This window comes from Parus major, chromosome 1, assembly GCF_001522545.3.
Source record: "Parus major isolate Abel chromosome 1, Parus_major1.1, whole genome shotgun sequence".
Taxonomy (NCBI): Eukaryota; Metazoa; Chordata; class Aves; order Passeriformes; family Paridae; genus Parus; species Parus major.
The window spans coordinates 113,914,060-113,925,498 of NC_031768.1; the positions used below are offsets into that span (position 1 = coordinate 113,914,060).

General features: G+C 37.5%; 1 protein-coding gene across 13 annotated transcripts in view; it reads left to right on the forward strand.

The window, feature by feature from the left end:
- Positions 1–11,439, forward strand: part of SYNJ1 (synaptojanin 1) — a 49,939-nt gene that overhangs the window by 14,591 nt on the left and 23,909 nt on the right. For 9 of the 13 annotated variants that reach the window (XM_015647902.1, XM_015648231.1, XM_033519108.1 and 6 more), the window contains exons 9-14: positions 144–313; positions 2,355–2,436; positions 3,675–3,827; positions 6,844–7,009; positions 8,230–8,253; positions 11,239–11,430. In XM_015647902.1, the coding sequence (XP_015503388.1) occupies positions 144–313; positions 2,355–2,436; positions 3,675–3,827; positions 6,844–7,009; positions 8,230–8,253; positions 11,239–11,430 (787 nt within the window). The remainder of the gene's footprint in view (positions 1–143; positions 314–2,354; positions 2,437–3,674; positions 3,828–6,843; positions 7,010–8,229; positions 8,254–11,238; positions 11,431–11,439) is intronic. The other 4 variants (XM_015647982.1, XM_015648882.2, XM_015648065.2 and 1 more) reach the window with 2 other exon arrangements.

The following is an 11,439-nucleotide window of genomic DNA, read 5'->3' on the forward strand; positions in this document are numbered from 1 at the left end:
TGGTGATAAAAGTTGTTTCATTTTACCTAAAAGAAAGCTAATAAAACAACTTCTAAAATATTTGTAATCTCTTTTTTAGCTCCTGCTTCTGTATGTTCAGGTACTGGTATATTTATATTTTTTTTTTCTGTTTACAATGCCAGAGCCATTTGAAAGCATCTGAACATTCAGCTGATATCAAAATGGTGAACTTTGACTATCATCAGATGGTTAAAGGTGGAAAGGCAGAAAAACTACACAGTGTGCTTAAACCTCAAGTCCAGAAATTCTTGGAGTGTGGATTTTTTTATTTTGATGGAAAGGAAGTTAAAAGGTTTGTATGTATAACTTCCATACATTTCCTCAGATTAGGTTGTGGTGCCTGAGATGTGTTTCACCCCTCAGCAAGAAGATAAGAGAAAGAATGTTGCCTCTGTTATTGTGGTTTTAGTGTTTCCTGGGTGATCCTTAACAGCTAAAATACAAGTCACCTGTTTTACTCTGGTAAAATCTTGTCTCATTCTGTTTATGCTCTAAAAATCTCTAGGAAGATCTCTGTGAGACATTCAAGGGGTAAGAATTAATTTCAGGCTCTTTGACCTCAGGATTTTGTGAAAAATGGTCAATAGTCCTTTTTCTAGTGGGCAGCCGTGTGGAATTAATGACTGTTTAGTCATTAAGTCATTTAAGTCCTGCATAACATGCTGACTATTTCCCTCAGTGATGGAACATACCATTTTCTGTGTGTTGTAAGTGTTCGTGTTCAGGGCAGTGTTTTTGAATGATCCTGTATCCCCCATTTGAGAAATTGCTTTCTCTCAAAGCAGGATTGATATGCATGTTTCCTGCTCCTCTCTGTACTTATTCCTGATTCCTGGAGCAAAAGCTGTGCTTCTCTCAGCAGGAAGAGAGAAGCAGGGATAGAAGTAGCCAACATTCTTTCTCTTCTCCCTTCCACACTCTTCCTCCTTTTAACTAATGCAGAGCAAAGTGCTGAGTGATGTTCTCCCTGAGAAAGAGTTGCTGAATGATGGATGAGGGGATGTGTCGCCCTGGAAATTGAAACCTTCTGATAATGTTTTCATAGTTTTAGTTACTTTCCCATGAAAGTAACATAAACATAAGGTGTTTATCACATTCCTTCTAAGAAACGTATTTTGATGAACGTTTCTCATGACCAGTGTGCTTGGGAAGGTGGTAACTGGATCATCCAATCCCTGGTCATTGTTGAGAATCTATAAATACTGGAGTCAGAGAATAAAGGCACTGTTTTTTGTTCTGACACTTAGGGATGTTTGTGTGAATTATCTTGTGTCCTCTAGCAACAGGGATAAGCTGCAAAAAGCTTTAAAAGGCATTATTTTTTTATTTTTATTGGGGGATTCAAATAATGACATCACAAATCAAAATGCAACAGACCGAAAGCAAAAAAAAAAAGTTTTAGCTTTGACAGCTCAAAGACTTGTGTTAATAAAAGATACAGTTATAATGCTTGTGAGTTTGTGGACCATCTCCTTTGGGAAATATCAGGCTTTTTGCTTTGTATTTCAAATCAAATGCCAAGATAGTAATGCTAATAAAAGTAATATTGAAGAAAGTTCTTCAGAACTTGCTACAGTTTTTGGTTAGGTCTCTAATTAAAGGTGCTGACTTTGACGGACAATGTGTGTAGTGGGAATGACAAAAGTAAGGGATAAATGTGTGTCCTTGGGAGAGTCCTTAGAATTTTGTACACGTATCTGAGGAAGCAACACATGGATGTTGCTTAATATGATCCTTTTGAGAGCTTTCTAGCAGGAGTTACTGGGCTTCTCCTGAAGGAAGTGGAGCAGTTCTGAGTGCTTGAGGGCCTCAAACATCCCTTGAGCTAAAGGGGAGAGGCTTGTTTTCATTTTTATGAGCAAGTAATGAGGTGTTGGCATTGACTTAAGTTACACCACAAATTCTTGTTTTAGTTAAATAAAATTTGAGAATTATCTCTACTTTTTTTCTTCTTTTCTTTTTCATTTTTGTTGTAACTAAGAGTTATTTCTCCCCGAGGTTTTTTGGAAGTGTGTTAGTTGAGTTGTTTGAAAAGAAACCTTAATCTTGCATAACACTTTCACCAAGCAAGCAAGGACGATTGGGAGAAACTGAAGCAGAAAGACTAACATTATATGCAGAAAATGCCTGAGCTGTGCTCAGTGAGCACTTGAAGCTCACCCTCTGTTGCTGCTGACACCTTTATAAATGTCCTTGTGGGGCAGGAAGGTTGCACTGACAATGCCTTGCTTTACTGCTCTGGTTCAGATCTCTCTGTCCCTGCCTCTGTTGAGGAGATGTATGTTAAAGGAGTTATTGCAGTTGTTTTCCCTCTCCTGTTGTCCTTGGCACAGATCCCAGAGCGGCACTGTCAGGACCAACTGCTTGGACTGTCTGGATAGAACAAACAGTGTGCAGGCTTTCTTCGGCTTGGAGGTAGGAAACCCACACCCAGCTGCTGTCTCTGGGGCACTTTGGCTGTAAAAGCAGTGGCACTTTCCTAGGAAGGGTGAATGAACTTTTTCTGTGTGTATTCTAGTGTGAGCTGTTTCTTGTTTTGACTTCCAGAGAGAAGATGTTCAGCATGTTTGAAAATGAAAAAATATGGGTGCTATAAGGTCAAACCTAGGAAAATTATCATCCTTCTGTTTTCTGAATTTCATCTAGTTAAAATGCTCCTCTTAAGAGGAATTTCTGTGAGAACTTACAAGGCATTGGTTGTAGAACAGACATATCTGATTCTGGAATATGTAGTGCTTGGCTACTGCATTGACACGAGTTCTCTATGGCATAAGAATGTCTTTCTACACTCTTGATGTGTAGAGCACTTACATGTCAAGCTTAGCTATGTAGTTCCGTTTTTTCCTTTCATATCCTTTCAAGAACTGCATAAATACAAATTTTTTTTTAATAACAGGTGTGCCAGATTTTTCAGTAATGAGAATTAAATTATTTCAGCTAAAGTGTGAGAGCTAAAAGCATAAAACTAATTAATAAGAAGGGAATTGGTTAATCCTGAAGAACTGCTGACTTAATTTTCAAATTCTATTAAGTGATATGTATGACTTCTGACTTTATTTAACACAGTAGATACTTAAAATAGTAGGTACTGAACCCAAATGATGATGCCCTAAAATTATAAGAGCAAGCACCCAATTTCTAAAACTTCTTGTATATTGCTTCTTAATTTTCATTTACATGTTTCCTTTTATATCTTTGTTGATTCGTACCCAACCTTCAGAATTTTGCCTTTGTCAGTCTATAATTTGAGGCTCCTTCTTGCTGCCAGATACCCTAAGGTTTTAAAGATTTTTAAAAGCTCTTGAAAATGGCTTTTGTGTTTAGTTTGGTGAATTTTAAGATGAAAACATTTACAAATCAGCTACATTTTTTTCCCCTGTACTACTACCTATCTTCAAACTAAAATGAAGTGTTGGTGCTAAATTACACATATGATGCAGGTTTTCAAGCATATGCTGACAGTTTGCTCAGAATGGTACATATAAACCCAAGATCTATGGGGTTTTATGCATATATGCTGAAAAATAGGATGTTCCTTTTAAGAAATGTATTTAAAGTGGGGTTGGTGGGTTTGGGGTGGTTTTTTTTGTTTGTTTTTGTTTGGTTTGTTGGGTGGTTTTTTTTTTTGCTAATGGTGTCTTCACCTGTTCCAGATGCTAACAAAACAGCTGGAGGTATTAGGATTAGCTGAGAAGCCTCAGTTAGTTACTCGCTTTCAGGAAGTTTTTCGATCCATGTGGTCTGTGAATGGTGATTCTGTCAGTAAAATTTATGCTGGAACTGGAGCCCTTGAAGGAAAAGCAAAGGTAAAGTACATCTTCTCAAGTGCTTTAGCAGTGTTCAGTATGGGTTTTCATAAATTCTGCCATTAATCTAGCAATGATGAGATTTTCTCTTTAAAAAATGTGCTCTTTGTAATTATAAAAGAATCCCAAACAAAACTCAACCAAATAGAAAAATTAACTTAAAATGGTTGGTTCTGTTGATAAGCACGTCATGTTTCTGTATATCCCTTCCTAGCCATGCTCCTGCCTCCCACGTAACCCCATTCTGTATGAAAGGATAAGGCTGAAATCTTCATAGCTCAGAAAAATATATATGCAAATCAGCTTTAGTTTATTTGAATATTTTTACTTTCCTTTCTGTACCTCTTATTATTTCACTTCCATTCACTATACCTCCTGTTCAAGTGTGTTTGATGGGATGTTGCTCATGTTTTTAGTGTTTAATAGTGTTAATACTAATCTAATTGTAGCCTGGTGGGTTTTGTTTGTATGTTCGTCCAGCTTTTTAGTTTTGCAGTTACTGAAAAAAACCCAAATTTTGTTTCTACCCTGCTTTCTAACACTGTGAGAACAGTTCTGTGCTCTATGACAGTGCAGTGTTTCAATTCAACTTGTTTTGTTTGGGTTGATGCCTGAGTTGTTCCCATTTTCTCATGCTGTCTTTTAGTTTTTTCCTCACAATGTTGCTTTTTTGTTTCCCTAATCCTGTCCCTTGCCTGGTGATACCTGTCAAGACAAATGTTGACCCGTAGCAATTTTTGCCCTTAATTCCTTCAAGAATGTCTTTTCACACTGTTCTTTCTGCTAAAGAATGTGCTGCTTCTCAGTCCATGTTATGTCCCATGTACTCATAGCCAGCTGTTTTGGATTTTCCATCATTTGTTCATTCACACTCTGTCAGGGTCCTTCTCTGCTCATGTAGGAGGTATCACATCAAAATACATAAAAACAAAAGAATCAAATAAATATATTGCTTATTCTGCCCCTTGACTGGTGCATGCAAGACTTCTTCATTTGGGAATTGCTTATATTTTACTGTAGAGTGGAATTTGGTTCAAGATGTTTAGTTTTATTTTCTTACAAAAATGTCACCTAAACTGCCAGGAAAACTGCAGTATTTTATGGAGTGTCTCCCCTTGTCTTGTCTTGACTTTCTCATTCAACCTTCTTTGTTCCTTTTCCTAAGTTAATAGTTATCTGTTTCATCTAGTTCATTTGGCTTTTCTTTTTTCTTTTTTTTTTTTTTTAAAAAAACTTCTAAAAATGCATTTAATGTATTTACTTTTTCCATTTTTAATGTTTAAAACACAGAGTAGATGTCCTGGTATCAGTTTGTTTAACCACAACAGTACATTTACTCTGCCATCTTTGGAATACTTCTGGATCCCTGCCCTGGGACAACTCTAATTAGTACCACATCTCATAAATCAAACATCTCTGACACGAGTCCCATCTATTCAAAGAGGATCTTTAATGCTTACAAAGCCATACAATACTTGCTCTTGTTTCAATTAAAAACTGGCTCAGTATGTTTTTGAGTACTTTAATGAAGTTTTTAAGTTGCATTCTCACTGTTCAAATGAAAAGTTTGATGCCTGAGATTGTTCCATTTCCTGCTTGTCAGTTTGATTCTTCAAAGCCCAAGAATATTTAGAAGTAAAAATATAGAAAGTTCACATAGGAGAAAATTATTTTGACCTTAAGTGTGTTAATATACCTTTCTCTACTGAAAACCAGTTTTTTTTAAAGTATTACAATACTTGTTACATCTAACTCCTTACCTGCTCTTTCTTTTGCTTTCTCGGGGTTCCTTTCAATTAATTGCCTGATATGTGAATGGTGAGTGTGGTTTTTTGGATCATCAGTTGTACATTGTCTGCCAGGAAGGGAGTACATCCTGTCAAAATCCTGTTGCAATAGGGTGCTCCCTGCAGCTCATCCCCATAGTCTGCCAAAGTCACTTAGCCTTGCCAAAAGATTAGCTTCTGTCTCACTGTCTACTACCATTCATAGAATTAAATCCTAGTGTAGTTTTGTTAAGCTTTTGCCTTCTTTCCACATGCATTTAAGAGGCTTTCATGGACAATGCAAGCTGTAAACTTGGGAGTATTTCTTTATAATAGCACAATCCCTTGCAGCATCCCTGATGGATCACAGTCTGTATTTCACATACCTGCAGCAGTGTGTGTTCACAGACACCTCACAGGCAAAGCACATGCAACAACATGTGTAAGCAGAAAGGTGTTTCTGTATGCCCAAATTAACACTGCCAGGTTTGAAATTGAGTATGTGACTGCATTATGTGTTAATTGTATTATCCTTGAGGTGCTTGTGACCCTGGGGTACATCTGCATCAGCAGCACGTTTTTCTGGAAACTCTTGTTTAGCCCAGGTGGGTGGACACTGTTACTCTGGGTTTTGGTTCAGAGTGTGCAGAGACAGTGTCTGGGTGTGTCTGTAGCCATTGATTGGTGTCTGTGTTCCTTCTGGGATGCTGCATGAGACTTGCATGTTATTTCAACAAATTGGGGGGTGGGGGGGGGTGTCTTTAAGTCTAAGCTCTCTCTGTTTTTAACATGGATATTCCAGAATGTGAGTTCTGAACTCCTAAGTGCATAAACATATACGTTCATGTATCGTGGCATTTGGACTTGAGTGCTTGCTCATCTATCACTATTTGGGGAAAAGCCCAAAATCTCTGTCATGGTCTAAACATGGCACTAGATCAAATTAATTTTTAAAGGCCTAGGGTTTAGGGAAAAAAAAAATATTCCCCTCACTGCAGTATTTAATTTTACCTAGTTTAATTTAAATCTGCTTGTTAGATATGCCTTGTAGGTATTACTGTGTTTTTTGGGGGTGGGGGGAAAGCACATGCAGCACAGTAGGCTCAGATGACTTGATTTAACACTTAAAGAAGAAAATTGCCTTAGCCCTTAAAATCATTAACACAGTTTACATGTATCTACTGAATATTGCCAATGTATTGTGAGCAGTGTCCGACATAAAATATTTTATACATGTTCCTCCCTAACAGGCTGGAAAGCTGAAGGATGGTGCTCGTTCTGTGACCAGAACGATCCAAAATAACTTTTTTGATAGCTCCAAGCAGGAGGCGATTGATGTTTTGTTATTGGGAAATACCCTAAATAGTGATTTAGCAGATAAAGCACGGGCTCTCTTAACCACCAGCAGTTTACGCGGTATGTGTTTTTCAGGATTTTAATCTCTGATAACTATTTGGTGTAAGAAAGCTGTATAGAGTTTGTTTTCAAAGCACTGTTGGAAAGTATAAATGCTCTTTTGTGTTCTCTTGGCTTATTAAAAAATGAAAGTTACTTCTGCTTTACTAATAGTGCTGAACTAATGTTCTGCAGAAATTGCTTTACCTGTTTGTGATTTGTGGGTGAAGTTCTACATCAAAACTAGAGAGAATTCAATAAGATACCTTGCTTGTGCAGAGCAGCCACATGAGTCCTGGGGGTTTGGTACCAGGAAGGTGGTTACCCTCATGAGAACATTGCCCAGCATCCTGCATCCCCAAAGAGGTGTAGCCTCTGGGATCCCCAGGATTGCAGTCAATCCCACCTTCTGCACATCTGGTGGACAGGAAAATAGTGAGTCAGTTGTGGGGCTGTATTCAGTCCTGTCCTGGGACATTAAAAATACAGAGCTCATATTTGGGCAAAGAGGGAACTTAAATTTGAGTCTTCTTTCCAAGATCCCAGGTAATAATGTTCTGAGTTACTGCAATTTTTAGGGATTAATAACATTCTTAAATATTCCTTTTCATGTTTTTTTCTTCTTCTCCTGGACACACCTTAACCTAGAATGTGGAAAAATGTCAAACATTCAGTACAAATCTCTGGCTCAAGAAGAAAACTATGGCCCAGTTGTAATCTTCATTTCAGGGGTCCACATCTTCATCCAGTGTGGAGTCTGAGAGAGTGGTTCTGTCCCATTTGTTTAGCACAAGGTTTCACATTATTGTGACTTTTCTTATATCTGAAACCTTCTAAATTGGCCTCACTTAAAATTGGTTAAAATTTGTTTTCATTTCTTCTCCACTTTTTCTGGGAACACAAGGTATCCTTTCTGCATTTGCAGCTCCTGACAGCTGAGGAGCATAAATCCCCCTTCCCTGAAATCTCTCTGTATTCTCTGCTAGGTGGCAAGTTAACCAGTGGGGTACTTCAACATGTGTGAATCCATTATTAATAAAGGGGGAAAAAAGAATTTGCTAATCCTGTTGTGAAACTTGGTAGATTTTGCAGCATAAAACATGTGCTTTAACTGATGCAAATGGTTATGTGTAATAAATTGTGTATTAACAGCATGTTTTCTCACACATTGCTGGAAGATCCTAAAAAATAGTAACTTATTTGACTAATCTTTTCTTGTTTCCCTCTTACTGCATCCGTAGTTTCAGAGCAATCATTACAATCAGGTATAGTATAGTACAGTAAAATAAGCTGTAAATACCTGACCAGCTGTTGTTGTCCTCTGGCTTTTCTTGTGTCTGTTTGTGTAATATTTGGCTGTGGGCTCACATTTTCCTGATGGTGTTTGGATCTGGCATTCCTGTGCCCTAACATCCTTTAATCCAAGAAGAGCGGGAATATAAGAGGTGAAAAATGTTGCAGTTGAGCTTGGGTGCAAGTTAGGAAATGAAGTAATCAATTTACGGGGGTTTATTTTTTCACATGCTCAGGCTGTAAAGGAATTTTCCTTTTATCTGATTTGGAGGCTTCTGTATTTTTGCTTTGTTTAGGATAAGAGGTGAAATTCTTCAGTACAATTTGTAATTTCATCTTACTGCTGCTAGAAGGCTCCATATGCTTGTGTTCTTGCAGGGAACTTGTCAGCTTTGCAGCACTTCATGTTCTTGTTCCCAGAAACCATTATTTAAAATAAAATATTCCTAATGCTCTTCTATTCAGATTTTACTGTGTGTTGAGCAAATTTAAACAGCCCTTACATTTGCCAGTTTTGCTTTTCCTGCATGTGTTTTACTCTACCTACTTAACTCTTAGTAAATGAAATCTGAGTGACAAGTAATGTATGTCTGAAATTAGGTGATTCACTGGCATTTTGTCAGTGTAACCAGGTGCTTATTGGAATGACTGGTCACACTCTCACTGATGGTATTACCTTCGATCTTATAAATCTGGAAGAAGAGCCAACTATTTGTATATATTTATATATTATTGTTGTTTGTATTATTTATGTCTAGTTTTTATTATTTATTAGAATGCCTATTTTTGTTAGAGTTATAGATCAGCTATTTTTTAGCATTTCAGGGTCCCCCCTGGGTCCTACACGAATTTGGATGTTGCACTAAAACAGTTGCATCAAATTCCAACTGTTCCATTCAGTTGCATAGAATATCCCAAACAGAATTAAATTAAAACTCCCTTTGTAGAACTGATTTCCAAATTTCTGTTTGCCTAGTAAGAGCAGCAGTCAAAGTATTTTTGCTGCAAATAACAGAAAATGTAGCTGATTTGATTTCCGATGTTGTAGAGTGAGGCACAATTTTGCTGTAAAGATAAATAGCTAGAAATATGTGGGAAAATCATAGTTTCAGGAGCTCTGAAAACCACTTGGCTCACTCAGTATTTTGGAAAGCAATAGAAATTTTTAATTTTAATTACTCACATTTATTAAAAGAGTCATTCTACAATTTAGGAAGACTGCTAGTTTAAAGATAATGAATTCTTTGTTTGTAATAAGCTTATTGTCAGGTCACTTCTAAAGTTAGAGTCTAACCTGGTGAGGCTTTTCACATTAGTGTCTCATAACAACATCAGGAGTTAAATAGGCAATAATGAAATTTTGCAGCTTTTCTTAAAAGCTGCTCAGTAGCAACTGAATGATTTGGAGTAATTAAAATGAAGCTGAAATGAAACTAAATTTTCAAAAGAAAATGATGGAACCTGACATGAGAAATATCCAAACTCTGCTCTTAAACTTGCTCTGAGTGCTGCAGAGGCTCATCTCTGCAGGCCTGCACAGCTGCCTATGGTGCTGGTTTGGGTTCCTGGGGTTCAGCCAACCCTTTGGATGATTTGGGTTTTTGGATGTGTTGTGGCTACAGCATTCCTGGGGTTGTTTCCCTTCAGCGTTGAGGTAGCTCCTGTCCTCCACCCTCCATGGCCTTTTGGGTGAGTGCTGAATTTCCTGGCTGGAGTCAGCTAGGGTGTGGGCCAGAAGCAGACCCCGTATCTGGCTCTCACTTGGAGGGCTCAAGTATCCTGTCAGCTCCTCACTGTTTTCTAGACTTCATTTGCCTGGATTTTGATGAAGAAAATATGATCCCAAGAACTTGGAGCAACCCAAGTAGACACCAACTAGTTCATTGTCTTTTCTATGTGGTTGGCCCATTTATAGATGCATGGTTTGTTCAGCAGGGAAAGCATTCACAGCCAACAAACACTGTTTATTTTCTTCTTTTGCTTCCACTTTTTTCCAAACCCAGTAGGGACAGAGAATACCTGATTTTTGTTTTAACCGGGTAACCAAGATGGCAAACTTAAGACAGCAGCAGCTCACTAATCATCTTATTTGGGGAATTTAAAAGAAAGTATTGTTCCAAGGAACTGTTTTTCATGACTACAACAAGTGAAGGGAAGAATTCCATCTCATATTGTTTATATTTTCTTTTGGAGTCTGATAACCACGAGAACATTCAAAATAGGTAAATTAATATAACTTAATATAACTTAGGTAAAGTACCTGACTATTGAATCAACTTTTTTCTTTCTGTGTTTCTCACAATATCCTTTACATATGGGTCATACCTCTCTCTTCATCTGGCAGATAAAAACAAGGCACAGGGAAAGGCTGATGGGACAGAGAAGTGAGTTTAATAGTTTTGAATCCCAGCTTACTGTCCTCACTAAAGCAGCTCTTTAGGAATTCAACTGACCTAAAAATACTTCAGATTTGTGCCTTAAATAGATGTATTCTGATATGATAATGTACCTTCTCTATTTTAGTACTTGTAGTATATCAGCAACTTTTGCACATCCAGAAATTAATATATCTGCACGTTGGTTCTGTAACAGAGATTGGATTTCATAAATTTAATCTGGGAGAATGAGGTAGATATCCTTGTTGATATGTAGAAAAAACGATGATTTCCTTAGAGACTCATGGATGGGATGAAAGAAAAACAGATATTTATAAAACATGGGAATAGTTTCCTTCATGTATTATTTCTCTATATAATTTTGAGCAAATTGCTGCTGTTTTTCATTCAGTGTCTTACCCACACAAGTAATCTCTCTAAGGGTACTTTCCCCTGGGAAACCTGCATTCCTTGCACTTTCACAGTTTAACTTTGTCTGTGCACGTACATTGGAAAGATCTCGCTGCTAAGTTTTCTGAAACACTTGCTATAAAAGTAATGTCTTTTCAAATGTTTTTGCAGCATCTGTAAAAGTACTGAAGAGCATGTGTGAGAATTTCTATAAGTATGCAAAACCGAAAAAAATCCGAGTCTGCGTTGGGACCTGGAACGTTAATGGGGGGAAGCAATTTCGAAGTATTGCCTTCAGAAATCAAACCCTCACTGACTGGCTTCTGGATGCACCAAAGTTAGCTGGGATCCATGAATTCCAAGGTAGGATTT